The 25,467-nt window shown below is 48.3% G+C and overlaps 1 protein-coding gene across 11 annotated transcripts in view; it reads right to left on the bottom strand.

Annotated features, from left to right (window-relative positions):
• Nucleotides 1–25,467, bottom strand: part of ARHGEF9 (Cdc42 guanine nucleotide exchange factor 9) — a 248,261-nt gene that overhangs the window by 92,300 nt on the left and 130,494 nt on the right. The window contains exon 1 of one of the 11 annotated variants that reach the window (XM_077307308.1): nucleotides 24,752–25,017. The exons of the other annotated variants lie outside the window; for them this stretch is intronic. Within the exon in view, the coding sequence (XP_077163423.1) occupies nucleotides 24,752–24,775 (24 nt within the window). The 5' untranslated portion in view covers nucleotides 24,776–25,017. Of the gene's footprint in view, nucleotides 1–24,751; nucleotides 25,018–25,467 lie in introns of those variants that run through there. 11 annotated transcript variants of the gene reach the window in all.

Here is a 25,467-nt window from a genome sequence, read left to right as displayed (position 1 = left end):
GGGGTGTCTGGCAGTTCTCAACAGGGGGAAACAGCTCAAGCGACACTCCTGCAGCACACCAGCAGTTCTCTCCCAGGTATTCACTCTTTCTATAGTCTTCTCACCCAAGGGGGGGGGGGCTGGGGAGCAGCCTTCCCCTTTAACCCATACGGTGCAGTCTCTGGGGCTTGGCTTACTTCTCCCAGCCCCAAGCCACATGCAGGAAGAGACAACTGCCTCTCAAAACACTAGCTGTTGGCAGTGCTGGAGAACAGGAGGACACAATGCAAGAGAGGGGGCTGCTTGGGTGGCAGCACATTTTCCTCCGGCTGCATTCTGCCGGACAGCTTACAAGCTGCACAATGCTGCTACAGAGAGCTGTGGCTGGAGAAGGGGATGGGTGAGATAAACTGGAGGGCTGTAATTCATAGGCCCGAGGACATCCCTCTGCATCAAAGCCATTCTGTAATCAGGAAACACAAGCACTAATTCACAAGCTTGAATGCCAAGTGCCAAGGCTTGTGGCCCAAACAGACTTCCTCATTAGAATGGAGTACACATAGCATGCTGGCAAACTTCCACCAGAAACACGCACCCCAGCAACAGGTCAGCTCTTGGCCCCATCCTCAGGAACTAATAAATAAATATTATATGGATTATCCCATTTCATCCTTATTTATTATAGTGGACTCCGTGCCTTGCCCTGGATGGGCCAGGATAGATTGAAGCTGCTTTGAGACTCCTTTGAGTAGGGAAAAGTGGCATATAAGAACCAACTCCTTCTTCAGTAATACCAGGGGTCTCTCAGCCTCCCCTCCCTCACAGGGGGTCTGTTGTGGGGACAGGAAGGGAAGGCGACTGTAAGCCACTTTGAGACTCCTTCTTGTAGAAAAAAAGCGGCCTATAAGTACTTCTTCTTCTTGACATTTCTCTAGGGCAATGAAAGATGCTTCCCCAGCCCAAACACACCATGGATTTTGCTGCTGCCTCTGGCTAGATGCAAAGCAAGCACCAGAGGTCCTGCCATTGGACCCAAGAAGCAGTATGCCAGACATGCCTGCCACAACTGTCGCCTCTTCTGCTGACCACGGCACCCTCAGCAACTACTTTGGCCACAGATCCACAGAAAGTCATGTTGCCAGCTCTTTCATGGCTGCCCTTACCCAGTCTGGAAAGCTGCAGATCTTTGGTTTATGTGCTTTGGGAATGGATGCCACATCAAGCTGTACAGCCCCAAACCTTACTTAAATGTGCCAGCGAGGCATCACAGATGGAACACCAGAGTCAGAACTTCACAGTCATCTCAAACACGGAGTCAGATTAAACTTGACGGCAGAGAGTCAGGCAACACGAAGGGAGAGCGCTGGCTGTTCCCTCCCCTCTCCCAGCAGCCTCCATCAAAACAGCAAGGTCACAGCTGAAGCCCCCCCCCCCCTCTTTTGAGAGCACCCGATAGGGAAAGCAGGACCAGGGAGAAGACAAGGCTAGCTCCACCGCAGGAGACAGAGGATGAAGCCAGCTCAGGGTGCTCCTCACTCCAAAGAACCCTGGGTAAGACGCGGCAGAGAAGGTCCAACTTCCACCCAAACCCTTCTTTCTCACCCTAAGGCATCTCTGAGACTTCTAAATCTATGAGCCAAGGTGAATTGGCAGTGCCTAAATATATACATGGGCTTGCCCTTGCCTTTGATCTGAAAATTGCAGCTGGTACAAAATGCGGCTGCCAGGGTCCTCACTGGGACATCTTGGAGGGCCCATATTCAGTGGGTGCTGCATCATCTGCATTGGTTACCAGTCTGTTTCCGATTCAAGTTTAAGGTACTGATTTTAACTTTTAAGGCTATATATGGACTGGGTCCTATCTATCTGCAGGGCTGCTTATCTATGCCCCCCACAGGGATCTTTGCTCTGCGGGTATGAATCTACTGGTGGTCCCAGGCCCCCGGGACATCCACCTGGCCTCGACCTGGGCCAGGGATTTTTTGGCCCTGGCTTCAACCTGGTGGAATGAGCTCCTGGAAGAGCTACAGGCCTTGTCGGAGTTGTCAGCTTTCCACGGGGCCTGCAAGACGGAGCTCTTCCGCCAGGCCTATGGTTGTGGCCAGGGAGGCACCCCGGTGTGACCATCTGAGGATCCTAAATGGAGGCTAACTAGGATCTTCGCTCCAGTGAGATAGTGAGAGTTATTGACCCACGTGCTGAACGGAGGGGAAGGATTGGTATTTTATTGTTCGCCGTCTTGGTTGTGTTGTTATATTTTGTATTGAGGGGTATTTTAGGGTATTTTATTGTGTTTTTATTGATTTCTTTAAACCGCCACGGGACAACTGTGAACAGAAGTACACAAATATAAAAATAAATAAATATTTAAAATGTTATATCTAGAAGCTGGGTGGAATGGAGGACAGGGCAGTCCGAGAAGGCACACTACGCCAACTGATGATGGTGGTGGTGGTGACGGAAAGTGCATCAAGTTGCAGCCGACTTATGAAGGCCCCAAAGCCTTTCTCTCAACGTGGGATGCCACAATCTCCCTGGGGATCACCCGGTTTGGATGAAAAACCGTGAAAGCACAGGCTGGAAGAGAGGCGGCAGAGGTCTTCTGCTGAAACCAGTGGGAAATGATAATGGGATAGAATTATGAAAATGAGCCAACAATAATGAAAAAAATAGTATTTTTTTTTTGGGGGGGGGGGAATCATGCTAAACAGTCCAATAATAAAAGTCTATTTTGGAATTAATAACAGAAGTGAAAGAAACCCCAGCGCATAAGTCTAGCAAATGCAGCAAGAACAAAAGTACTGGAACAACACAATGGAAAATGGTGCTTTTTAAATCTGTTGTAGGATGTTTAGATGGGGTACTTGCTTAATGTTCATATTAATTATAATTACAAAACATCTCATTTTTGTAATTATTGCAATTAATAATGAAAGAAACACCCAAGTCTACCGGCCTCGTGCTGCCTCCAGGGCGGGGAATGCAACTCATGCTGTAATTGCTCTGTTTGAATTCCTTGAAGACAAGGGTGTGGGGGAGAGGATCTCACAGAAGCCTCACCCCCATCGGTATCCAGAATTCTGTCTCTGTGTGTTACCCTGTTCTGCATTTTACCTAAACTGTTGATATATTTGTACTATATGTAAAGGAAACATGATTAGCAGAAGCTGGATGTCCACATGCACAGAGAATTGTGGAACAGGGAAAGAAATCAGGAAGGCGTGTGAGGAATATAAAAGGTTCTCAAGAAAGTTTGGGGAAAAGATTAGGACATCAGCCAGAAGATGGTGTATTTGCCAGGCATATAAATTTGCAAACTGCAGTGAGTCATTGACACAGTAGGCTTGGGAGAGAACAGAAATGAATGTTAGAGTCTGGGCTGGAGATCAATTTCTGCCACTAAGAGGGGAAAATGTAGCAAAATGATATAAAATAGGCAACAGTCTCCAGGGAGGAATGAAAAATCACAACAGTGGAGAGGAAAAGAAATAAAATTGCAAAAGTACTAAAGATGGAAGCTTTGGAAAGAAATAAAGGGAAGAAAATGCAAAATAAGGTAACAGAAATTTGTCTCTATTTCAGCGGGGGAAAACCAGAATCAGTATGTGATAAATAAAAGTAGAAAATTAAGATTCAAAAGGAAGGTTCATTCTGACTAATTGCCTGCCAGGCACGGGCCTTCCTGGCACGGGCCCACCAGAAACTTTCCTGGTAGTTTAAAGGGCCCGTCTGCCCTGATGTCAATCTATTTGTTCAAGGGAACTCTTTACGGGGAAAGATTCGTTCTTTCTGCACAGCTGTTCCAATAAGCAAAATCGTAAGCAATACGTGACACTTTCTGTCTCCAACTCTGCAACTGCCATCCTTTAGTGCTAATAGCAATGGGAAAACAGCGGTTACCGGAAAAGATAATACAGCTAGGAAAAACTTCAGGCAGCAGGAAAAGAGGAAGCCCCAACCCGAGAAGGGTCACCATAAGTCAGAGGTTCCTTGATGGTGCTTCACACACACAGCAAGGATTGTTGGATCAACATCTCCTTCGGAACCCAGGAACAAAACACCCACTGAAATATGCCAAAAGACAACCACAGCAAGTACTGCCTTCGCAATGTCACTAAATCCTTTCTTTCTGATCCATTTCATTTGAAGTTAGCTTCTGTTTCCTCAGGTTTCAAACAGCATTTTTACATCCAATTACGCATTGTATCGGAAGACCTCTTCCATTTCAAACCATGCTGCCTTCTCCCACCCCACCCCACCCCCAAATTCGAATTCCATCAACATCATGCTCCAAAACAACCATTTTCTCCACGGGAACTGTTGCCTGGAGATGAGCTGTCATTCTGGGAGGTCTCCAGGTCCTACTTAAAGGCTGGCAACCTGAGCCATGAACCTCACAGGTATCAGGGCAACACTATCCACCGTCTCAGTGTGGACGCAGCATTTCACACAAGCAGCACCTGCTCCCAGGTGGTGACCACGTATGGGCTTCTGTGTGTTAGGGATGGCATTTGGCACTTGTTCAGCCACCCTAATAGGTTGCAAGTGAACTATGAGAAATTTAAAATACTTGTGTTCTTGAGAACCTGGAAATCTCACATCTAGGAAATTAATGGTACTACATTAGAGCAGGCCAAGAACTTTAAGGACCTAGGCAAGTATTTCCAACAAAAGGCATCTTTGATCATTCCCTGCACAATGGCAACGAAAGCGGCCAAGACCACCACCCTGCCTGTCATCCGTTTCTTCTTTAACAGAGGAAGCTGATAGGTGCCCTCAACCTTTAATAAACTCAGAGACATGGACAAGAATACTGGAGGGGAAAGTGATGGGTGGGTTCTCCTTCCAGAAGAGCTACTGCATGCTGAAGCCATGGCTATTCCAGCAAGGCAGAAACCTGGCGGGGGATCCAAGATGGCTAATGGGATGAGACCTTTTGTCCCCTCAGTTGTGGCCCATGGGAAGGAGAGAGAACTCATAGTCTCTACTTCTTGACGGGATATTAGAAAATGAACTAAGGAAGTTGACACCTAAACCAGTTTGGTGCCCAAGAAAATCATATGTGCACACAACTGTCATGTGGAATTCAGCTATGGATTGGTGCAACTGACCAATCTGTAGAGCACACTCAATCGAAATTCTTGCAACAAAATTTAGGACTACCGAACTGTTGCTATAAAATGTGTACCATATACAGCCCTGTGCTTGGAATATGACCAGGTTTCACTGTAAATGAGGCATCTGAGGCCTTTCAAATGATAAAATGCAGACCTCTAGACATTGAAGCACTTTGGCTACCTTTCCAGAGGACCAAAAACATTTTAGTGACAAGCTGGCAAAATGAAAAACGTGCTGCATTCTTCCTTTCATGAGACTCTTGAGATTCCTGCTTCCATCTGGCTTATTTCCCCCCCAAAGCTATGGAAACTCTAATGTGTTTGGCAGGTATTCACTAGAATCTTCTGTCTATTCTCAGCTTCTTCCACCTCTGTCCTTCCCCACTCATCTCTCCCATGGTACAATCCTGGCCCATTATCATTATTATGCTAATCCTCTCAGTAGGTGGGATTGGTCTTCCCTCCCACACGCTTGTTGCTAATATCTGCCTTTCCTTCTGCAGGACAAATTGCTTCTTTACACAATGCTAATTATCCTTCAGAAGCAGGCAAATGGAAAATTCTCTTCCTGCCTTTTCTCTTCTCACACACGCCGGGGTTTAGCATGCTTACACGCTCCGTTGATTGGCAGTTGATTGGCAGTCCGGTTGGGGCCTGACCAAATAAAGGACTTTGCAGGAAACATGCTCAGCTTATGGAATTCGATGCCACAAGATGGAATGGAGGCTGCTTGTTTCAGATGAAAACATACCAAAGATGGAGAGGTTGACAATTTCCTTCAGAGGACCACATATCCATGGGTCTTGTGTAACCAAGACGGACAGGATGCAGGGGGCAAGTGGGTGGAAGGTCACAGAGCAGTGACAACACTGTATCAATGAAAAAGCTCCCTAATGTCTCACAGCCAAGTTTCAATTGACTAAGGTTTTGGTGCCCTTCAAGTCCGAACTATCCTAAATAATTGTGCTGGGTGAGACCTCGCGGATGCAATAGAGGTGGCCTAAAACTCCCACTTCACCACCTTCATCACCATCTCGTACGCCTTCATAAGCATGTGATAAGATGTTCTTGCCGCTTCCTTGAGAGTCTTCCTCCACACTCACTCGCTCTGGCCTTCCCTCTTCCTCCCCCTTAACTCCCAGGTATACCAGGGGGCCAGTCTGAGGGCAGAGAGAGCATCGGGGAGCGATCTTGTCAATGGTGGCCAGCAGGGGGGGGGACTCCCAGTCCTCCACAAGGGCTGCCAATGAGCTGCCAGGAGCCATCGGGTCCCACAGAGCATTCAGGAATCTGGCGAGATCCATGAGTCTGGGTGGGTGGGCTAAAATGTGCCTGCTGCCCAAACAGGCTTATGGATCCGGGCCTTTAGGGCATGGTGGTCTGTCCACAGGATGACATCAGATGTCATCAGATCCACCTCTGCCCCAGTGCCGGATACCAAATCGAGGGTGTGGCCAGCCTGGTGGGTGGGGATGGTAATAAACTGGGAGAACCTGAGTGTCACCATGGTCCGAATCTGAACCAGAGGATGGCAAGTGGGCATGGTTGCTGAAGTCCCCCAGGACTATAAGCCTGGAGTGCTGCAGTATCCAGACAAGCTCGACAGGACAGCTGGACATTACAGATACGATCACTGTGGCCCTTCACCTACTCTGCCCGCTCCCCTTCCCCCTCCCTGGTTTCTTTGCCCATGTGTTTTGCCTGCATCCTCTCTGCTTCACTGCAGCCCAATCAGGCAGCTGTCAATTCGTGCCCCAGCCTCATTAGGAAGGAAAGTAAAAATAGCAGCATCTCGCCCTCCAAGCCGATCACCCACAGCACAGCAGCACCACAGCAGCAGAATGCAACGCTGCGTAGGGGCAGAAATCAAGCCACAACCTCAGTATCCACGTGCCCTTTGAGAGAGAACAGTTCCGGATTTTGCTCCCCAACACCATTCCCAGCCGGCTGTAGAAATATTCCCCCTTCCCTTCCTCCGTGCAGAATAATATGACACAAACACCTCGATTTGGAGCAAACTGACCCCTCATCTGTCTTGGGGCTCACTCAGCAACTCCCTTTGCAAACATCAGAAGCTAGCGACCCACCCCCACCCCAAGTCTTGTCTGCCCTCCCCTCCTTTGTTCTCATAAGGGTGCCTCTACCCCAGGCTTTCTCAACAGGGGTGAAACCCTGGGGTTTCTTGGCAGCCCTGGAAGGGCTTTCCCAATTTGCTGGGATAATATATTTTTTTAATTATTAAAACATTGCTGATATGACCATATATGGTTATATCAACCCAGCCACCCCCTCCAAAAATGGTCAATGATGGGCCTGGAGGGGTGGAAACGAGAGGGACCCCATCCTAAAAATCCTTGCTGGCCAAGGCTCATTGCACATGGTAGTGAAGTCCAGAGAGGTAAGGACTTAACGGCATTAAGGGGGTGGCAGGGAGCGACGGAGTGACGGATGCCTGCCCCAGCCCTGTTCTCAGCCCATCAAAGTAGGCTGCTGGTCTGTTTCTGGCATTTTGGGAGTGGGCGGCAAAGGAGCGTGATGTCACATCCGATGGGAGTGTCTTGGGGGATGCCACTTCTGGTGACATGTGACTTTTGGGGGCGTGGCAGGGAGGTGTGGCTGCTGACATCATTTCTGGAGTTTCTCAAAGGATGAAGAATGTTTTAGGGGTTTCTCAATGGTAAAAAGGGGTGAGGAAGGGTGCTCCACGCCACAGAGGCAAGGCAGGGTTTTAAGCCCCCAAGAATTTTCTCTATATCCTGAGTGTGACGCTGGCCACTTTGAGGGGTGCTGCTTTCCTTGGTGAGCCCAACACCATGGCCTGCCCACTGCTCCTTCAAGCCGCTGCTGAATCTCTTGTGTCCCCAGAACGTCTTCCTGCACCAACAGAACAGATCAAGCTGCTTTTCAGTGGGCCCACCTAACCAGGGGACATCCTGAGAGTACAGTCCTACTCCGCTGGTTCTTTCTCCAAACTGTAGCCATGAATCTTCTACCCTCCGTTTTCCATGGCAGAGAGGTTTGGGTCCTTATGCAACTCAGCTCCTGAGTCTTGGGTGTGTCCAAGATGCTGGGGCTGGGTGGGTTGCCAGTTGGCCGTGCCTCTGTCATTTGCTGGGCGGGATGGGGTTAAAGAGCTCAGCTCTTTTGAGAACCAGCCAATGTTCAGGCAGGGCTGAATCCAACAGACAGCTGAGAAAGAGCACTGCCAATCCAGAGTGCAGGCCAAGGTCAATCTAGTAAGACGTTCACAAACCACTGAGTTTACTTCATATTTCATCAAAAGAGGTTGGCATTTCCTCGGAGTGAGCCAACATGGCACACTGTCAGGATGGATATATTTTTTTATGTGCAGAAAATTAAATGAATCTTCTAAAGGCAGGAGGTGCTTCCCTACCTGCCAGCCCACCATCAATTTTTGTTGCGTTTCTCTGCTAGTCTCACCATTGCCTGAACGACTTAGTGCAAATTCTTATTGCCTCCTGGTTTTGGCACATTTGTCAGTTTCTAAAAATGAATAATCAGAGACGAGGGAATAAAGGGCCCTGCCTGGGAGGGGAGGTGGACTTTAACACACATTATGGAATTCACTGAGATGCCTCCAGATCACTTCACTGAAGGAATCCTCAGAAAACCAGATCTCATCTTTTCAAGCAGGGTCTAATGGGGTTTAATCCAGGGCTGCCCAATGCAGAAATGCATGCAGTTGGGTTTTCCCCTACACCCATCCTTCTGAGTCCTTTGGGAACATCCCTTTCCTTGTCATCATCCTTTCTCTTTCGAGTCCTATGGGAACATCCCTTTCCTTTTCGCCATCCTTTCTCCCCCCTCCCCTCTTCCCCCTCCCTCTCTCCTGAAAAATCTGCCTTTTTTAAAAGGGGTGATCGCATTACAATTCTGTTTCTTGTTTAAAAAGCAGTCTTGCTGTCTTAGGCAGCAGTGTTATAATGTTATAACTCAGGGTTTGTTTGTTTGTTTTTAAAGTTAAATAGAGGACACTTTGGGGGGAAGCGGGAGGTGATCAAGGGCGCAGAATGGGGGATTAAGGGGTGCGACGAAAACAAAGGTGCAAGAAGTTGCCATTTTGCAAAAACCCTCACCATTTTTAGAAAGGGGAAAGGGAGCAAAGCATGATGGGAAGCTGCCTTCTGGAAGAGCCGCTACTCAGAAGGCAGAAGTCCCAGGTTCAGTTTTGAGAATCTCCATTTAAAAAGAACAGGCAGTAGGGGATGACAAAGGGACCCTGACACCTGGAGAGCCGCTCCCCGCTGTAATAGAAAATATAGACTTTGATGTACCATGATCCTGATTCAGTAGAAGGCAGCTTCATGTGTGTTCCTGTGAGTTAAAGAGTGACTGGGGCTGATTCTGTGAAGGTCCAAGGGGGTAGCAGGGGACAGTGGATGAGCAATAGGGTTATGAGTGTCCTAAATAGTGCTGGGGGTTGGACTAGATGACCCAGGAGGTCCCTCCCAACTCTATCATTCTATTATTCTTTGATTGCATAGCAGCCACAAATCCACCTGGTGAAGCTTCCCTTCCCAGCACTTTCATTAGCATTCAGGAAAAATCATTGCCTGGGCTCCAGAGCCGTGACAGCTGACAGGAAAATGGGAAACAGCCAACCCCTTTCCCCAGGTGAACTATAAACAGAGGGCAGACTGGTTCAAGTCACTCTTATCTAGTTCAACTTGGCAGCCAAACAAGAGGCTAGAATTGCATTCTTATTCACACCCCTGGCATAATAGATCCAGGTTGTGAATTTATATTCCACCATATCAGTGGATATTGGGGACAGCATGGGAATGAGAGAGACAGTTCTGACACCTGTGCCCCTATGAGAAGCTCACTTCTTATCAGAAACAACCCGTGCAAGATAAAGATAGACGGGTGTAAGCAGTGGCCCTGCAGCTCAAAGAATTCTCAGAGGCAGAGGGCTCCCTGTGGCAAAATTACCCCTCATGTTTCTGCCAGATGTTGCAAGCGCTAACCCCCTAGCAGAACACCAGGCGTGATGTCCACTGGGGAGCAAACAGAGACACAGAGCAACTCTCTGTGGGAGCTATGGGGAGAGCGCAGATTCTGCCACCATCATGGGAACAGTGCCCTTTGAAGGAGGTCACATGAATCTGCCTTCAACACATGGCCTTCAGCCATTGGGCTATCAAAGTCAGTCTCACTGACCCTAGACTGGCAGCTACTCTGCAGGGTCTCAGGCAGACAGGGCTTCACCTGTACAGGGAAAGTAGAGAGGTGCACCTGAGGTGGGTGCAGGATACTAACTCTGCTTCTTCACCTGGATTACTCCAACAAAATCAGAGTCCAGTAGCACCTTTAAGACCAACCAAGATTTATTCAAGGCGTGCATGCACTCAAAAGCTCCCGCCTTGAATAAGTCTTGGTTGGTCTTAAAGGTGCTACTGGACTCTGAGTTTGTTGTGCTACTTCAGATCAACACGGCGACCCACTTGAATCTATCCTTATGGATCACTCCAGACACTGAGCAGCAAGCTGGCTTTGATCTGCTGTTCCACTCCCTTCTTAAGCATTTCCCCCCAAGGGTTCCTGGGAATTGTAGTCGGATGTTTTCTTTTTCTGTTAGGGATTTCTCAGCCCACTGACAGAACTACCTTCCCCAGAGTTCCATGGGAGAAGAACAGCATGAGCCCATTGATTTCTGTGGGGCGGAAACGTGCCCTCTGCTTTCAATGGAATTCCGCAGGACGCTGAGCCGTTAATAGTGCTTTCCCCCCAAGGTTGTAAGAAACATTCACATTTTTACACGCGATAAACTCGGTTTACAGTGCCTTTTCTCTCCTCCCTCCTCCTGCTGTTCTATTTCTCTTCCACTTTTGAGCCAAGCTATTCTACATCCACCCGTCTTTATGTTTTATTAACTCAGGGATTAGGCTTCAGGCAACACAGATTCCATTTGCAGCGTCTCCCTACTGAGCGTTTGCCAATGGCGAAGACAATGCATGGCATTAGATGCTTCCACGCTTAGACATCTGTTCAGAGAACCCACCACAGTGGCCTCATGATGCTGTTTCTTCTCAGGCTCGGAGCAAACAAAGTTTGTGTGGGCAGTGTGTGTCCCCAACCTTTTTACCGAGGCCCGGGGAGGGGTAGTCTTTTGCCGAGGGACGTGCGCATGCCACGCTGAGGGGGGGCCCCAGCCATGGCGGCCGCTGGAGAGCACCAAAGGTGAGCCGGCAGCAGAGTGGCAGGGCGGCCCCCGAGGCAGCAGCCGGGGTGGAGGATGAGGAGCCGTAGCCCGGTACCGACTGATCCAAGGACCGAGGGTTGGGGACCACAGTGTGTGGGGAAATTTCATGTTCGTCCTTGCAAGTGGTGGCGGGGAGGTTGGGGATGTGGGGCTCCTCGGTCAGATTCCATACTTCTGCCCCACATGCCTCCACCCACATTTGCAACTAAGGCTTACAAATGCATGCACGATAAGTCAAACTGTGGGATGCTTTCCCACATATTAAATAATGCTGGTTCAACCCACTCCAGGGACAGTTTGCCATCGGATTTTGCCACTTCACACAGTGAAATCCAGTCGACAAGGGGACTGAAAGCGGGTTGAAAGAGTGCCTGGGGTGTGTGTTAAAGTGTGATGAAAATGCACAGCTTAAAAAAGTTGCTGACTTTCTGCCTGCTGTGCAGCTTTTTAAAAACCCAGAGGTGTAGCCACCATGGTGCAGAGGTTAAGAGAAGCAGCTTCCAATCTGGCGAGCTGGGCTTGATCCCCTCCTCCTCCTCCTTCACATGCAGCCAGCGGGGTGACCTTGGGCTCGACACAGCTCTGATAAAGCTTTTCTGTCTGAACAGTAATCTCAGGCCTCTCTCAGCCTCACCCACCCCACAGGGTGTCTGTTGTGGGAAGAGGAAGGGAAGGCGATTGGAAGCCACTTGGAGACTCCTTTGGGTAGAGAAAAGCGGCATATAAGAACCAACTCTTCTTCTTCTTCAGTAATCTCAGGGTTCTCTCAGCCTTTATACTTAAAAAAAAATGCTAAACATTTATTTGGTCATATGACCATATATGATCACGTCAGTCCCCCAAATGGGATGGGAAGAGCAGGGGCGTCAGGTGGGCGCATGCATGGCTATGCTTCCCAACCATATTCTGCATGACCGCACAACTTCTGGCGTTTCTGGAAGCCTGAAGAATGTTTCAGGGGTTTCTCAGTGGTAGAAAACTTGAGAAAGGTTGATTGGCGACCCTACCAGAGAGCTATATACCCTCCTGCCTTTTGTCCCTCCCCTCCCTCTTGGACCTGCCATTAAGGCTAAAAGATTTTGCCCAACGTCCACTCACAATTCACAATCCTTGCACTCTAAATGCATCTTTCTGTTCTGGAGTTTGTAGGAGGAAGTTCCCGAGAAACTTTCTACCTGCCTAGCTTGTGCTTCCTCTTTCACTCTTTCTCCAAGGAACTCAAGGCACCATTTGTGTTTCTCCTTTTATCTTAATAAAAGGTTGGTTGGGGGAGGGAGGGAGACTGGCCCAAGGCCATGCTTATGCACCGAGTGGATATTCGAACCCAGATTCTAGGCCTGTCCCAATCTTTTCAAGCCTGTGGGTACTTTTAAGGTTCTGAAAGAAGTTGGTGGGTGCAACAGCAAGGCGGCCGCTGCAGGATGTTGAGACAGCCACAAAAGGGCAGGGCGGGAGGCCATGCTTAGTCCTAATGGCAACTCTTCAATATTTCAGGCAGAAGCTCTGTTTAACAAGATGCCTTTTAAAACGAACATCATGTTTAACGATATTTTTGTGCATGCGCAAACGCTGATGCGGTGAAGATCCTTATGCTGGGGGGGGGGGGGCGGGAATCTGTTGCTGGAACAGCTTTCAGAATATCTGCACAGCTAATAAGATCTCCCAAGCTCAGTCTAGAAGTCTGGTCCTGTCCCACCCAGTCCTGTCCACATTCTAAGAACACCTGTCAGGTGCCAAGGGAGGGAGGTGTCAGGGGGTGCCATTGTACCAATGGGCAGCAAGTTGGAGACCCCTGCTCTATACTGTTTCTCCCTGTCTTCTATCCACCTAACCTCCTCCACTTCATCTGACTGCTCTCACTGACCCGCCGCAGGCCCTAGCAAAGACCTCTGGCTCCAGCCCTCTCCTGCAGCCTCCCCACAGGCTTTTACAAGGCTGTATATCTCTTCCTCCTAAGTGTGCCTGAATACCCACTGGTTCAGTTCCCAACCTGCCCATCGGGGGCAAACAGGCAATCAACTGCTAGGTGATCTGTTCAGGTGCATCTAACTCAGCCTTTCTCAACTATATTTACCATGGAGAAACCCATGAAACATTCTTCAGGCTTCAAAACCCCCAAGAAGTGGCACAATCAGGCAGAATATGGTTGGAAAGCAGAGCTATGTACATCGCCGCCCAAGGCCCCTTCCCTTCCCATCCTCTCTACGTCTATGTCTATGTCTATGTTTGTCTGTCTGTCCCACCCATCAATCCATCTTCCACCCCCCTCCCCCACCCCCCCTCTTTCTGTATGTGTGTGTGTATGACAAATTAATTAACTCCCACCCATTCAGGAAACCCTTCCAGGACCATCAAGAACCCCAGGTTTCATGAAACCATGCTTGAGGAAGCCTGATCTAATTGAACTGGGATGTGTCCTATTCCATTATTTCAAATGATGATTTCATGGATTTTTGTAGCACCACCCACCCATCCACCCACTCATCTGCCTCTACCATCTCCAATTTTAAAAGAAAATGTGTGGCATTTGAATTGAGACTTACTACTTGGGTCCCTTACTGTGCAGGTGGAGTCTGTCCATGAACTAGCTAACCTTACAACCAGTTCTTATAATCCCTTCTTAAATAAATACCACTAAACATGCAGGTTTTCTATTTCATCTTGGTCTTGCTTTGGACAAAAAGACAACAATCAAGCAACTCTTATACAAGCACAAAGCTGTTCAGAGCGGCCGTTTGCTCAAGAAGACAAACTACACCAGGGAACATCGAGACAATCTAACCAGGAGCCTGCCTCCTGTGTCATCAAAGGAGTTTGGATAAGGTACATTTTCGTAGCAAGCAGATTCACCTTGAAGATCTCAGCATGTTGGTTTGGACTAAAGGTGTCCTGCTGTTTTAACACAGGCTGGATATGTGGGAATGGGCGGGTGAGGCTTTTCGTGGCACAATGAAAATACCGTTGCCTGGTAAATAACATCTTGTTTGGCCTCTATTGAAAGGGCAGGACATTTTTTCTCACTCCAAGAGCTGGCAATTTCATCAGCGAACATTTTCAGTACTATGGAACACTGGGGACCTTTTCACACATTTGGCTTCTAAAAATGTAAACTACAAATGTGACATATTTGGGTTTGCAAATACATGCATTTCATAGATTATGCTCTGCAGGGAGCCCCATAATGCAACCCTGAAGCCTTAGTTTGCCCCTCATAAGCCACAGGAACTGCCCTGCACTAGGGCGTCTTCCTCTCAAGCAGGGCATGGCTCTTTGTCAATGCAGCTAAGGGCAGGAGGGGGAGAGGCAATAACTTTTTTATCCACCTTCTACAGATTTGGAGCCAAGAGGGTAAGAGGGTAAGATTAGCGATGGGTTAAAAGGATTAAAAAAAACAGTTTATTGCAAAAACAAAAACTGATAACACTTCAGACCAACTGGAGCAGGCAGAGAGGTGAGCACCGATCCTATAAAGCCAGAAAAGCGATATTTGGGGTCACAAATGCACAGCTCTGTTTCATAAGCTGAAATAAAGTCTCGTGGTGGGGGGGAATATCGGGCAGCCTTCAGCTTCCATGTCCATCCAGCTGGTGGGCGGGGGGGGGGGGGCGATCATGAAACTGGGGTCACTGTGGGTGGGCAGGTAGTTGTGACTTTCGGCATTTTGCAGGGGGTTGGACTAGAATGTTTCAGGGGTTTCTCAATGTTAAAAAATGTTCTATGCCTCATTGCCTCTCACTGTGCGGTCTGAAAGCTGTGGTTGTTCAAAGACAGCCCTGAATACAGTGCTAAGTGCTGTGCTCTCTCCCATGGGCACCCCCCCCCCAGCAACCTGCATATATTCCAAAAGGCAAACCAAAACATAGGATTGTCCCTACCATACTGTCAGCATAGAAACCCTCAGCTGCACCTACACATCCGGCCCCCTCCCAGGAAATGGCAAATCACACCCTTGCAAACCCCACCTATGGCTATGCCTGGGAAGTGTGGTGTAGTGGCAACATGCCATACTGGGATCTGTAAGAGCCAGCTTTGAATTCCCACTCTGTCACGAAAGATTTTTCGGTGACCTTGGGACAGCCACAGACTCTCAGCCTAGCCTACAGTACAGGATTGTTGTGAGGATAAAACACTGTAGGCCACTTTAGGCCCCCAATGGGGAGAAGAGTATGGTATAAATGAAGTAAAAGACAGCAAGGAGGGTGGGGTGCCAGCTGAGCTCCTGAAACCCACCCCTAGTTGTAGAAGCGTTTTTTATTTCAAGCAGCTGAGGGATGAATTCTGCTTCACATGTCAAAGGCAGAGCATCTCAGAGACTAGTGGAGTTACCAGCTCTGGATTGGGAATTACTGGAGATTTTGGGGGTGGAGTCTGGGTTCTCAGCAGGATATGATGTCACGTAATCTATCCTCCAAAGCAACCACTTCCCCCCAGGGTAACAGCTCTGTTGTTTGGAGACCAGCTGTCGTTCTGGGAAATCTCCAGGTCCCACATGGAGCCTGGCAACCCCAGAAACCAGGTTTAACCTACTAGGTCCTCAGGGGGGATTTGCTAAGCAGTGCTGATGAAAATGTGCATAATTATGGGAGGACTCTGTACCCAAAGAGGATCCAAAGGCAAGGAGGCTAAGGGCAGCCTGGGCTGAGACAGAAAATTCTCCCGGAAAAGACAGCAAAAGCAATTCAAAGGAAAGAGTATCAAAACCAACTGAAAAATCTGACAATTCCCAATACACAAAAAGAGCATGAAATGAGGCAAGTTATTTCAGCTGAGCAAATAAGATTGTGAAGAACTGCATTTTCACTGCTTTTCAACAGCTGTACTTAATGTACTTAATGTTCACTCGCAACTGGTTCCCTTGGTGACCCTCTCTGTCTTTCAGAGAGCAGGGAGGTAGAGTGACTCCTGCCTGCTAGCCCTCTTCAGCTCCGTCCAGCTCTGGGCCACTTGGCTCTTCTCCCCTTGCAGGTTCCACCCCCCACTGCTTATCCACCGGGCCATCCGTGCAAGGGCGGCGCTAGACGAGCCTCTCTGAACTGTGCCGGCGATGTGGTAGAAATGCATAATGCAGTGCAGCCCAAACTGACAATGTTTAGGGAAAGAAACGGGCTCTCCTCTTAAAGGATCAGGCCAATGCCTGTACATGACAGCGTGGACCTCTTGTAGCGCCACTGCTAATTAACACAACACCGAGAATCCTTTCTAATTTACTGTTAATCTATACAGCAATCACAAACATTTGCACATGCTGGCGGGGGGGGGGAGATGACAAAAACACCTCGAATCAGCATACAGGAAGCACACGGAGGCACAGGCTAAAATGGGCTGCTGATTACAATCTGTTTTGTACGTAGGCGGATGAGTGGGTGAGAGGGAGGCAGAAAGGGCACTGCTGCATGTATTTCTAGCAATACAGTGCTGTTAGAAGGAGAAGGGGGGCATTCTCTGCTTCTCCCCCCATCACACGCACAAAGAGAGAGACATGTTCTCGCACAGCACAGAAAAAGGGCTAGAAAAGCCAGCTTCTTTAAGCATTGCTCTTGCTATTATCTTGGAGATGGGGACGCAAGAAAGGGGAACGCCAAACAGAACCCGATTTGCAAATCTGATGGAGCAGGAAGAAAACGAGGTCAGCAGGCAGAATCGCATACCCCTGATGGCACGAAGATGCAAACAGAGGCTGCCTGCAGAAGCCATCCTGCCTCTACTGCAATGGAGTTCTTCATTGCAAACAGTTATGTAACCGTAATCCTCCACCATGTTTCACAGCCCCTACCGGGACCAAGCAGCCGGAAGTTCACAGGTTTAATGCAGAGACACAAGATTTAGTGTGATCAGACTGCTGGATGCAAAGCAATTTGTTAAAGAGATTTAACTTCTCTTTTGGGAATAGGGGGGAAATTCTCCACATTAGGATCTGAGTCCAGGAGCACCTTGGAGACCAACAAGAATTTGACTCTCGGAAGCTTTTACCCCCAAATTTTTGTCGGCCTCTAAGATGCTTCTGGACTCAAAAGTAGCTGTATTACCGGCGACCAGCATGGCTACCATCCAAAGCTGCCCTCGACATTGTTGTGAATAAAAGTGCTTAGCATTTTTAGAACCTGTTGGATCTCTCTGCTTCTGATATGTTCCTCATCTAATCAGGGGGGATAAGATACCATAGTTGTTGCTAGACAGTCACCCAAACACAGCCTGCGGGTCACTGAATTTCTCTCTAGCATAGTTTCCTTTAGCAAATAATATATTATTCTTTTTTGCCATTGCTCAAGATCATTCGATCACAGGAACGCTGAAAATGAAAGCAAGTTAATGAGAGTAATAACAACATGTCATTAAAAGGCATCTCTTTACCAGTACGCAGACCGACAATTATAATACTGCAGGCGACAGTATGATGCATGTACATGCTGCAAGCAGCATCCCTTTCCCTCTAGCTATCTATAAAAGCAGATATGCGCAGGCCCCAAGCAGACCAAGAGACCAACAGCACCTTAACAAACAAGATTCTGAGAGAATTTGAGAGCCAAAACTCCCTTCTTCAGTTAGCAGTGAAGCTCCAACCAATGGTCCATCTGTATGCTCTGACTAGGGGCAGCTAGGTTGGCCAATCTCCAGCTGGTGACTGGATTACAACTGATCCTCTAGGCTAGCGATCCCCAACCTGTGGGCCGCGGACCACATGTGGTCCTTCGACTAATCGGAGGTGGGTCCCGAAGGACGCCTTCTCCCCCCCCCCCCCCCTTTACAACACACTTCATTGTTGTGGCATGTCTGTATCTTATTTTGAAGGGATGTTTAAACATTACCATAGCGATCAGAGAGTGTTAGGGCAGTGGTTGAGAGGAGAGGAGTAAACTACCCCCCCCCACCGGGCCTTAGTAAAAGGCATTGAGTGGTCCCCGGCGTTGAGTGGTCCCCGGTGATAAAAAGGTTGGGGACCACTGTTCTAGGCAACAGAGAACAGTCCACAGGGAGAAAATTGCCTCTTTCCAAGAGGATTCCACAGCACTGCACCCCACTGAAGCCCCTCCCCTCCTCAAACCCCTCCCTCCTCAGCCTCCACCCCTCAAATCTCCTCGAAGCCTGAAAAATTCTTTCAGGGGCTCCCCCACGATTAAAAGGCAGCTCTAAAGTGTTGGAGAGGAGTGTCGATAATGTCGAGGCTGAAATGGGAACGCATTCCCCAAAAGGGCCTTGGGGCTGCCAAGACAGGTGTCTGGGCTAGAGATGAATGTAGCACTAAGAGAATATGATCTAGCCGTACCGGATCCCATCTCTAAAATTTGCAATTGTTGTGACCTGACATTGGCTAGTCAGGGAAAAGTGATCTGCTGGAGGGAACGATTCAGATCAGATCGGGGTATGATCAGGTTCAAACCATGATGAAGAAGCTATAGGCAGGGGAGGTTGGGGGCAGCAGAGATAGAGCCCAGATTTAATTACAAAAACAGGAGTTTCCAGGGCTCCATCTGCCAGGACATCACCTCTCGAATCCAGACTCTCATCTGATATACAGGTGTGTGACATTGTTGATGTGTAGGGAGAAAGAAGCACTCTGAACCTCCCCCTCCCCCTTGCCTGGCAAAATGAAATTGTTTGTATTAATAACACTGCCAGAAACCAATTCCACGGGCCCCATGACCTCCCAGGGAGGGCAAGAGTCTCCAGGTTGGGGTCAAACCTCTCCCAGCCTGCAGAGTGCGCCTTAAGGTGCAAAGAAGAACAGCTCTGAGGCACCAGACGTATTGCTCCGTCTCTTTCTTGGCCTGCTCCTTCCTTTTCTTCTTCCTTTAATCCAACTGGAAAGTCTCTGACAATTCTCCAGCAGCACCATCAGTTTTCCAGCAGATTGGTGCAGCCTGGCCCTGGGCGCAGTGGGGATTAGATTTATCTAAACTTGACCAGAGGGACTCAGAAAATCCATTTGGCTGTCATCTAAACACCGGTGAGTGATTGCTGACTCTCTCCATTAATTACAAGCCGCTCTCCTCCGCCTCTCGGAGCCGAGGCCCCTGTTTCTCCAAGACTGCTGGAGGGGGGGATGCCCCCCCCCGGGGAAACAAGGCAGGCGTGACAAGATAGCTGCAATGGCCTTGTTCTTGGGCAGGGTGGCAGCGGCCGGCATAGGGGGGGATGCCGCTGGGCGGCTGGTCACCAACCTATAAATCACTCCAAGTGTTTCTTCTCAGGGCTTCTTTGTCATTGCCATCCTGCCAGTGATTAAAAACAGATCTCCGAGTTTTTGAACTGGGGGTGGCGAAGCACAGCAAAAGAATAGAGGGAAGGGGCTTTACCTCGCAGGGGACGGGCAACAATCATTATCATGAATCCGAACCCCACCACTCTGTCCTTTAGGCATCCCCCCCTCCGGCCGCTGCAGCAAGATCTCATGTGACGGACACGGAGGAGTAAACCGAGAAAGGTTATCTTCCCTTCATTTATGTACCAGCTTCAATACAAAATCAGGCCTCACCCCTGTCCCCCACTGGCTTAGGGGCTGGCAGCTCCCGTTTGGGAAATTCTTGGAGATCTGGGAGTAGTGCAAAGTCTGAGGAAGGGAGGGAATTCCAAAGAAATTAGATGCCACTCTTACTCTCATTTCTCCTAGATTCTATGTGCTCTCCAGACGTCTATGGACTACAATTCCCATATGCCCCTGCTAGCATGACTGACACGGGCTTGATTTTGTGATTTGGGTTTTGATTTTTTTTTGGTGCCACGATAGCAAATAAAGCAGCTTTATGTCTAACAAAATAGTTGTGGTATAATAAAATAAGATGTGTTTTTGTCAAAATTAAAACCGAGAATCGTAGAGTTGGGAGGGTTCTCCAGGGTTATCTTGTCCAGTGGTCCCCAACGTTTTTATCACCGGGGACCAGTCAACGCTTGACAATTTTACTGAGGCCCGGGGGGGGGGGTAGTCTTTTGCCAAGGGATGTCACCACCGCCAACTGAGCCTTTGCTCTGCTTGCTTTCCTGCCGGTGCCCCTGACCTCCCGCCGCCCGCTGGGGGGTGCTTCCAGCAGCAGCTGCACAGTGCCATGCCGAGAGGGAGCCCCAGCCATGGTGGCCACTGGAGAGCACCAAAGGTGACCCGGTGACAGAGTGGCAGGGCAGCCCCTGAGGCAGCAGCCAGGGAGGAGGACGAGGAGGAGCCAAGGCCCTGTACCGACTGATCCATGGCCCAGTACCAGTCCCCAGACCGGGGGCTGGGGACAGCTGATCTAGTCCAACTGCCTGCACAATGCAGGAAACTCACAACTCCCTGCCCACCGACAGTGACCCCAATTCCATGCCCAGAGGATGCCCCCCCCAACCCAGTATCTCTGGCCAGTGTGGTCTGGAAGAAATTTGCCTCCTGACCCCAAAGTGGAGATCGGAATTTCCCTGAGCATGCAAGAAAGGACCACAAAAGCCAGGCACCTGGTCAAGACTTCCAGATGAGAGAAGAAGAAAAAAAAACTTTTCTCCTAAGGCTATACACGGTGACCACCTTACCATATAAAATATGCTTTAAAATAAGATTTTAAGATCTCTCCCTAGTTGCTAAGAGAAGTACACCCATGAGGGCTTGTAACAGAGTTGGAGGGAAGGAATGTGTGTCTGCACAAAGACACTGATGAACAACAGTTATAGGTAAGTGCAACCCTGTTTTCATCTTTTGTCTCCCTGTACAGCATCATGTTGGGTCATTAGCAAGCCGCACACCTGAGGAGGGAGTTGAGCTTCTCACTGGAACAAAGACTACAGCACCACTTTCCCAAACTTAGCTTTCTTCCTGGAATGAAGGCTGAGGGCACAGTGCTTGATAAACATCTCCTTTGTCACCCAGAGAGCTACCCTGCAAATCTGTCCCACCGGAACCCTTCAGTGGAATGCAGCTGGAGAAACTTGAGCTCTGACTGATGTGCTCTGACATTCAAGGCACATGGCAGCTCCATGACTCTACAAGACGCCCATAAGGCCAAGACGACGCAATATGTGATAGACTGAGAAGAAGCTGTTTAACCATTTTTAGGATCCCCATAACACACAAACAGCGACCTAGATTTCCTAAACTGTTTTGTTCTATTCAAGTAATAAAGAATGGCTCACAACATCAAGGAAGTGTGATTCTTCCTCTGCTTTAGGATCAGGAAAAAAAGGCAGGGAGAACAATTTCTTGGGACACATGAGAAGGAATTCCAGCCTGGAATGAAGAACTATTTTCCCCAGAAAAACTTTTAGAAATGGGGGGTTGTCTTCCAGTACAGCTCCATTCATCTAGCTAAGGCCATTCCCACTATCATCGAAAGGAATGCTAAGGGGCATGAAGACAAGGGTTCAAACAGGGTTTCCAATAGAGCAGCTAGTGCCGCAGAGAGAGATCACTCATTGCTTAGGTGGAAACATATTCAGTAATCTTCTAAGAAGAGGTATTTTAATACATTAGATAATGCACAGACAGAGGTGAATCTAGGAGATGGCAACCAAGGAATGTACCCTGGACACCAGCTGATGGAGAGGGATGCAGGATGGAGTCATGGAGGCCAAGACCCATAGCCTGCCCATCACTGTCAAACAAGAGACTTGTATTCTTTGGGCAATGGATCTCTATTTTGGAGAGGTTGCTCCATAAGAAGATAGCATTTCATGACAGCCTGGAAATTGGCTATATGAAAGTTGAGTGCCGAGGAAGAATAGAACGTTCTTCCAATCGTATTGAGGCACCAAGTCTCCACGTCAATAGAAAAGCACTGTTGCCCCAGAAGGTGTCTCCTGTGCGTGTCCTTGATTATTACTTGAGGAAGGCAGGGGATGGAGAGCCAGGTATTCTGCAACATCCTGATTTATTTATTATTCTTCAGTTTTCTTGGTGTGGTAGGAACTGAGACTGATCCGTCCCAAATTAGAATTGTGAGATCCAAATTGGAAGTGTGATTGTAGTGGGTGTATGCAAATAAAAGCCTGATGAGGATCATTCTTTGGGTGCAAATTGGATGTTGTAGTGCTGAGCCCCTGAGTCTTGGCTACACAAAGAAGCTGTTTCCCATATAGTTGGAGAACCTCATTTGGAGAAATGGGGGCAGGATCCCAAACGTTCTAATTCAGCGAAAGGTTGCAAGTATTCTCAGGGTTGTCTCTATCACCAAGGCGCTATCATCTACCTCCTAAAATTATTCTTGAAAGAGGCAGAGATCTGCTGGCTCATTCATGTAAACCATGGCATACTCTGAGACCTCCTCAGGTTCAGGATGGTCTCATTGCACTTGAGATAGAATGTCTAGTACAGGCCAGGTGAAGTGACAGGGTGTAAGGAGGAAGATTCTCAGCTCCATGCCTGGACCTGAGCCTCTAGACAGAACCTTGCTAGTGCACTGGATGGTAGGAATGTTTTGACGTGCAGTGCTTCTTGGATTCCTCATGGCATCTGATTAATGAGAATGTTCAGATGCCAGGATCTTAGGTGCCACCGAAGCAGTTCTCTTGGGATGCCACTGGAGTGGACTGAAGGTGTTCCTGGCCTAGGTACCCACACAGTTGAAGGAACCATAGGGACCGATGTTGGTTCCAAGGGAGCACTGAATGGATCCGTAGCCAATAATGCCTTTCCCAATAAAGCCATGTGAGGCATGACTGAGCATTTGCTATAAACTTTTTGCACACCAGGCAGACACCCACATTGTGGGATTTTCCAAGGCACAACAGACAAAAGTTTTGCTCATTCCAAATGAAGTGTTTTGATCTCACATTGAACACATTTCTTGAAAATGGCCAGTGGACAAACTTTCTCCGACTGCTTCAGACCACACCTGAATTGGTCTATAAGAATGACTGAACGAAGGCTCGTGTTCACAGAGCAGAGGTTAGCCCAGATGTGAGAAACAGTTCTGCCGACATCCCCTGAATACATAATGCAGCTATTTATCATCAACCCCATTATCCTAACTATACCTAAGGACTGAGTGGGTGCCCCAGAAAAACCTGACCATCCACAAAGAATGCAGCAGTTATTCTTACCACATACATGGCCGCAGGAGGAGATTCCTCAGGTATACAGAAAAAAACCCCACAACTTTATAAATTAGCCGAAAGAGAAAGAAAATAAACAAACTGATGAAGGCTGAGATGATGAAGGCTGAGAATGCTCCAGAAAGCATGGAACGCTGAAAGTAGATGAGACAAAAAAAATATGGAAGGTAAATTGGACTGGTCAAGGGCCCACAAAAATGGAGGGGTAACTGGACTGATCAAGTACCCACCGCTTAAAGGATACCAGAAGGAAGGGTTTGTGCATCTATGTCCGTGTGGAATGTCCCATTCATGTTCTCCTCGGTCATGCACTAAGACTGTACAGGGAAATTTTGAGGGTGGTGACAAGGAGGGTGAAATTTAGATAGGAGATGACATTATTTCTGGCTGATCCTCTATGAATTTCACCTAAATCTCTGTAGCAAAGATCACTGTGTTTCTCCTTCTCTCCCCATCACCTCCCTCAGGTCCACCAAGGAGGGCAGAGGTTTTCCTACTGTGGGCAAGTAAGTTGCAGGTTCAGCACTGGCTCTCGCTCTTGGAGCTTGTTCCACAGTTCTGGCAGAGATGAAAGCCACACTAGGAAATGGGGATGCTTTGTTTTGAGACTGTTGATTTTATCCTGGCAGGCAAACCTTCCCTCTCTTCCTTCTGTGCCTCTGAGGGCAGGCAATGGCACCAGGGTTTCCTGTTGGATTGCCAAGAAAACAAGGAACATTCTCCATGCCACCTACACAGGCAGGAGGACGTTAGCTACACGGCAAGAGATATTTTCCTAATTCCTTCCACTAAGGAGGGGATCAAAATGCCGGAGAGGCACCCAGAATACACGATTCTAGATGTATAGTTTTCTGGACGGTCTTAGAGGAGCAGAAATACTAACTGTCTGAGACAACATATCCGTAAGGTCAGTGATGAAAAGCATTATCGATATAAATAAGATGTCCACTGTTAAGGCCGGCACATGGAGTTGTCCTTAGCGTATGCCGGAAGGAAGGCAGTAAACATGCCGGGCTTTCTATCCAAGGAGGAACCAAAAATAACAGGTCACACCAAGGTAACTCTCTTCACACCCAAAATGTATACAGAAGAATTATTTCACTCTCTGCTACAAAGATGTGACTACTTTGGGGGGGGGGGAGACGCAATGGGTTCAGGATTAAACAGCACACAGGAGTGCAAACAAAAGGGCAGAAAACAAGTAGCCACATTTCCTATTACATGAGAAATTATTATTTTCAAACAAAGAAAAATACAGTTTTCTTTAGCAGGTGGCCACACATGAATAGTATACCTAGGGATGCCTAGCAGCCTGTATCCCGCAGCAGAGAAATCTCCACCCGGAGGGCCTGTTACCAGAGCTGAAAGGGCCAGCCTCTGAGCTAGACTCACGGCCTCCGGGGCGGAAATTACAGCTCACCTGAATCCGGCAACCTTTCTTCATGCCAACGCAGAGTGACGAATTCTTCCTCTGATGTTGCACCAGTGTGTCTGGCAGCGCTCTGTCCAAATACTGACCAAATCCAGGGACGGCTGCAGCTTAATCAGGCAGCTTCTGTAGCATTACAGCTACCAGCCGACAGGGCTGCAGTTGACCCCCTTTTAAGTCACGAAGAACATCTGGGAAAGGCATTCTCGGATTTTTGGGAAAGGCACAGAACCTAGGCTCTCAGCACATACTTTGCAGTGTACAAGACGCTCCTTGCCCATGCACAGCCAAGTATCTGGCTTGCCCTCATGCATTTTCTGAAACTCATATCTAAGCACATTGATAACGTTCCAAAAATATCTGCTGGCTGGAGGCTAGCATACCATGCGCTGCTGTCATGCAGTCGCATTTCCTGATGTGTTTTGTTGTTGTTGTTGTTTTTTCCTGGCACAAGCAGTGCCACTCCGAAAACACCGAGGTAAAATCTAAATTCAAAATCCCATGGGTAAAATTGGGAAATGAGGTTACTTAATGAGGAGGCATGTTTTCGTGACATTTCCAAGAGAAACATAATCATAGGCCAGCCATTCAGTCTTCTGCTGTTTACTCAGCAGTAAATCCCACCGGTTTCCATGGCATTTACTCCCAAGTAGTGATGTACAGAGGCAAAAGAAGGTCAGTTCAGTTGGATAAGCAGTGCCCATCGT

Source organism: Paroedura picta, chromosome 13 (genome assembly GCF_049243985.1).
Source record: "Paroedura picta isolate Pp20150507F chromosome 13, Ppicta_v3.0, whole genome shotgun sequence".
Lineage (NCBI taxonomy): Eukaryota > Metazoa > Chordata > Lepidosauria > Squamata > Gekkonidae > Paroedura > Paroedura picta.
The sequence above is the reverse complement of the archived record's forward strand: the minus strand, read 5'-3'. Positions and strand labels throughout refer to the sequence as shown.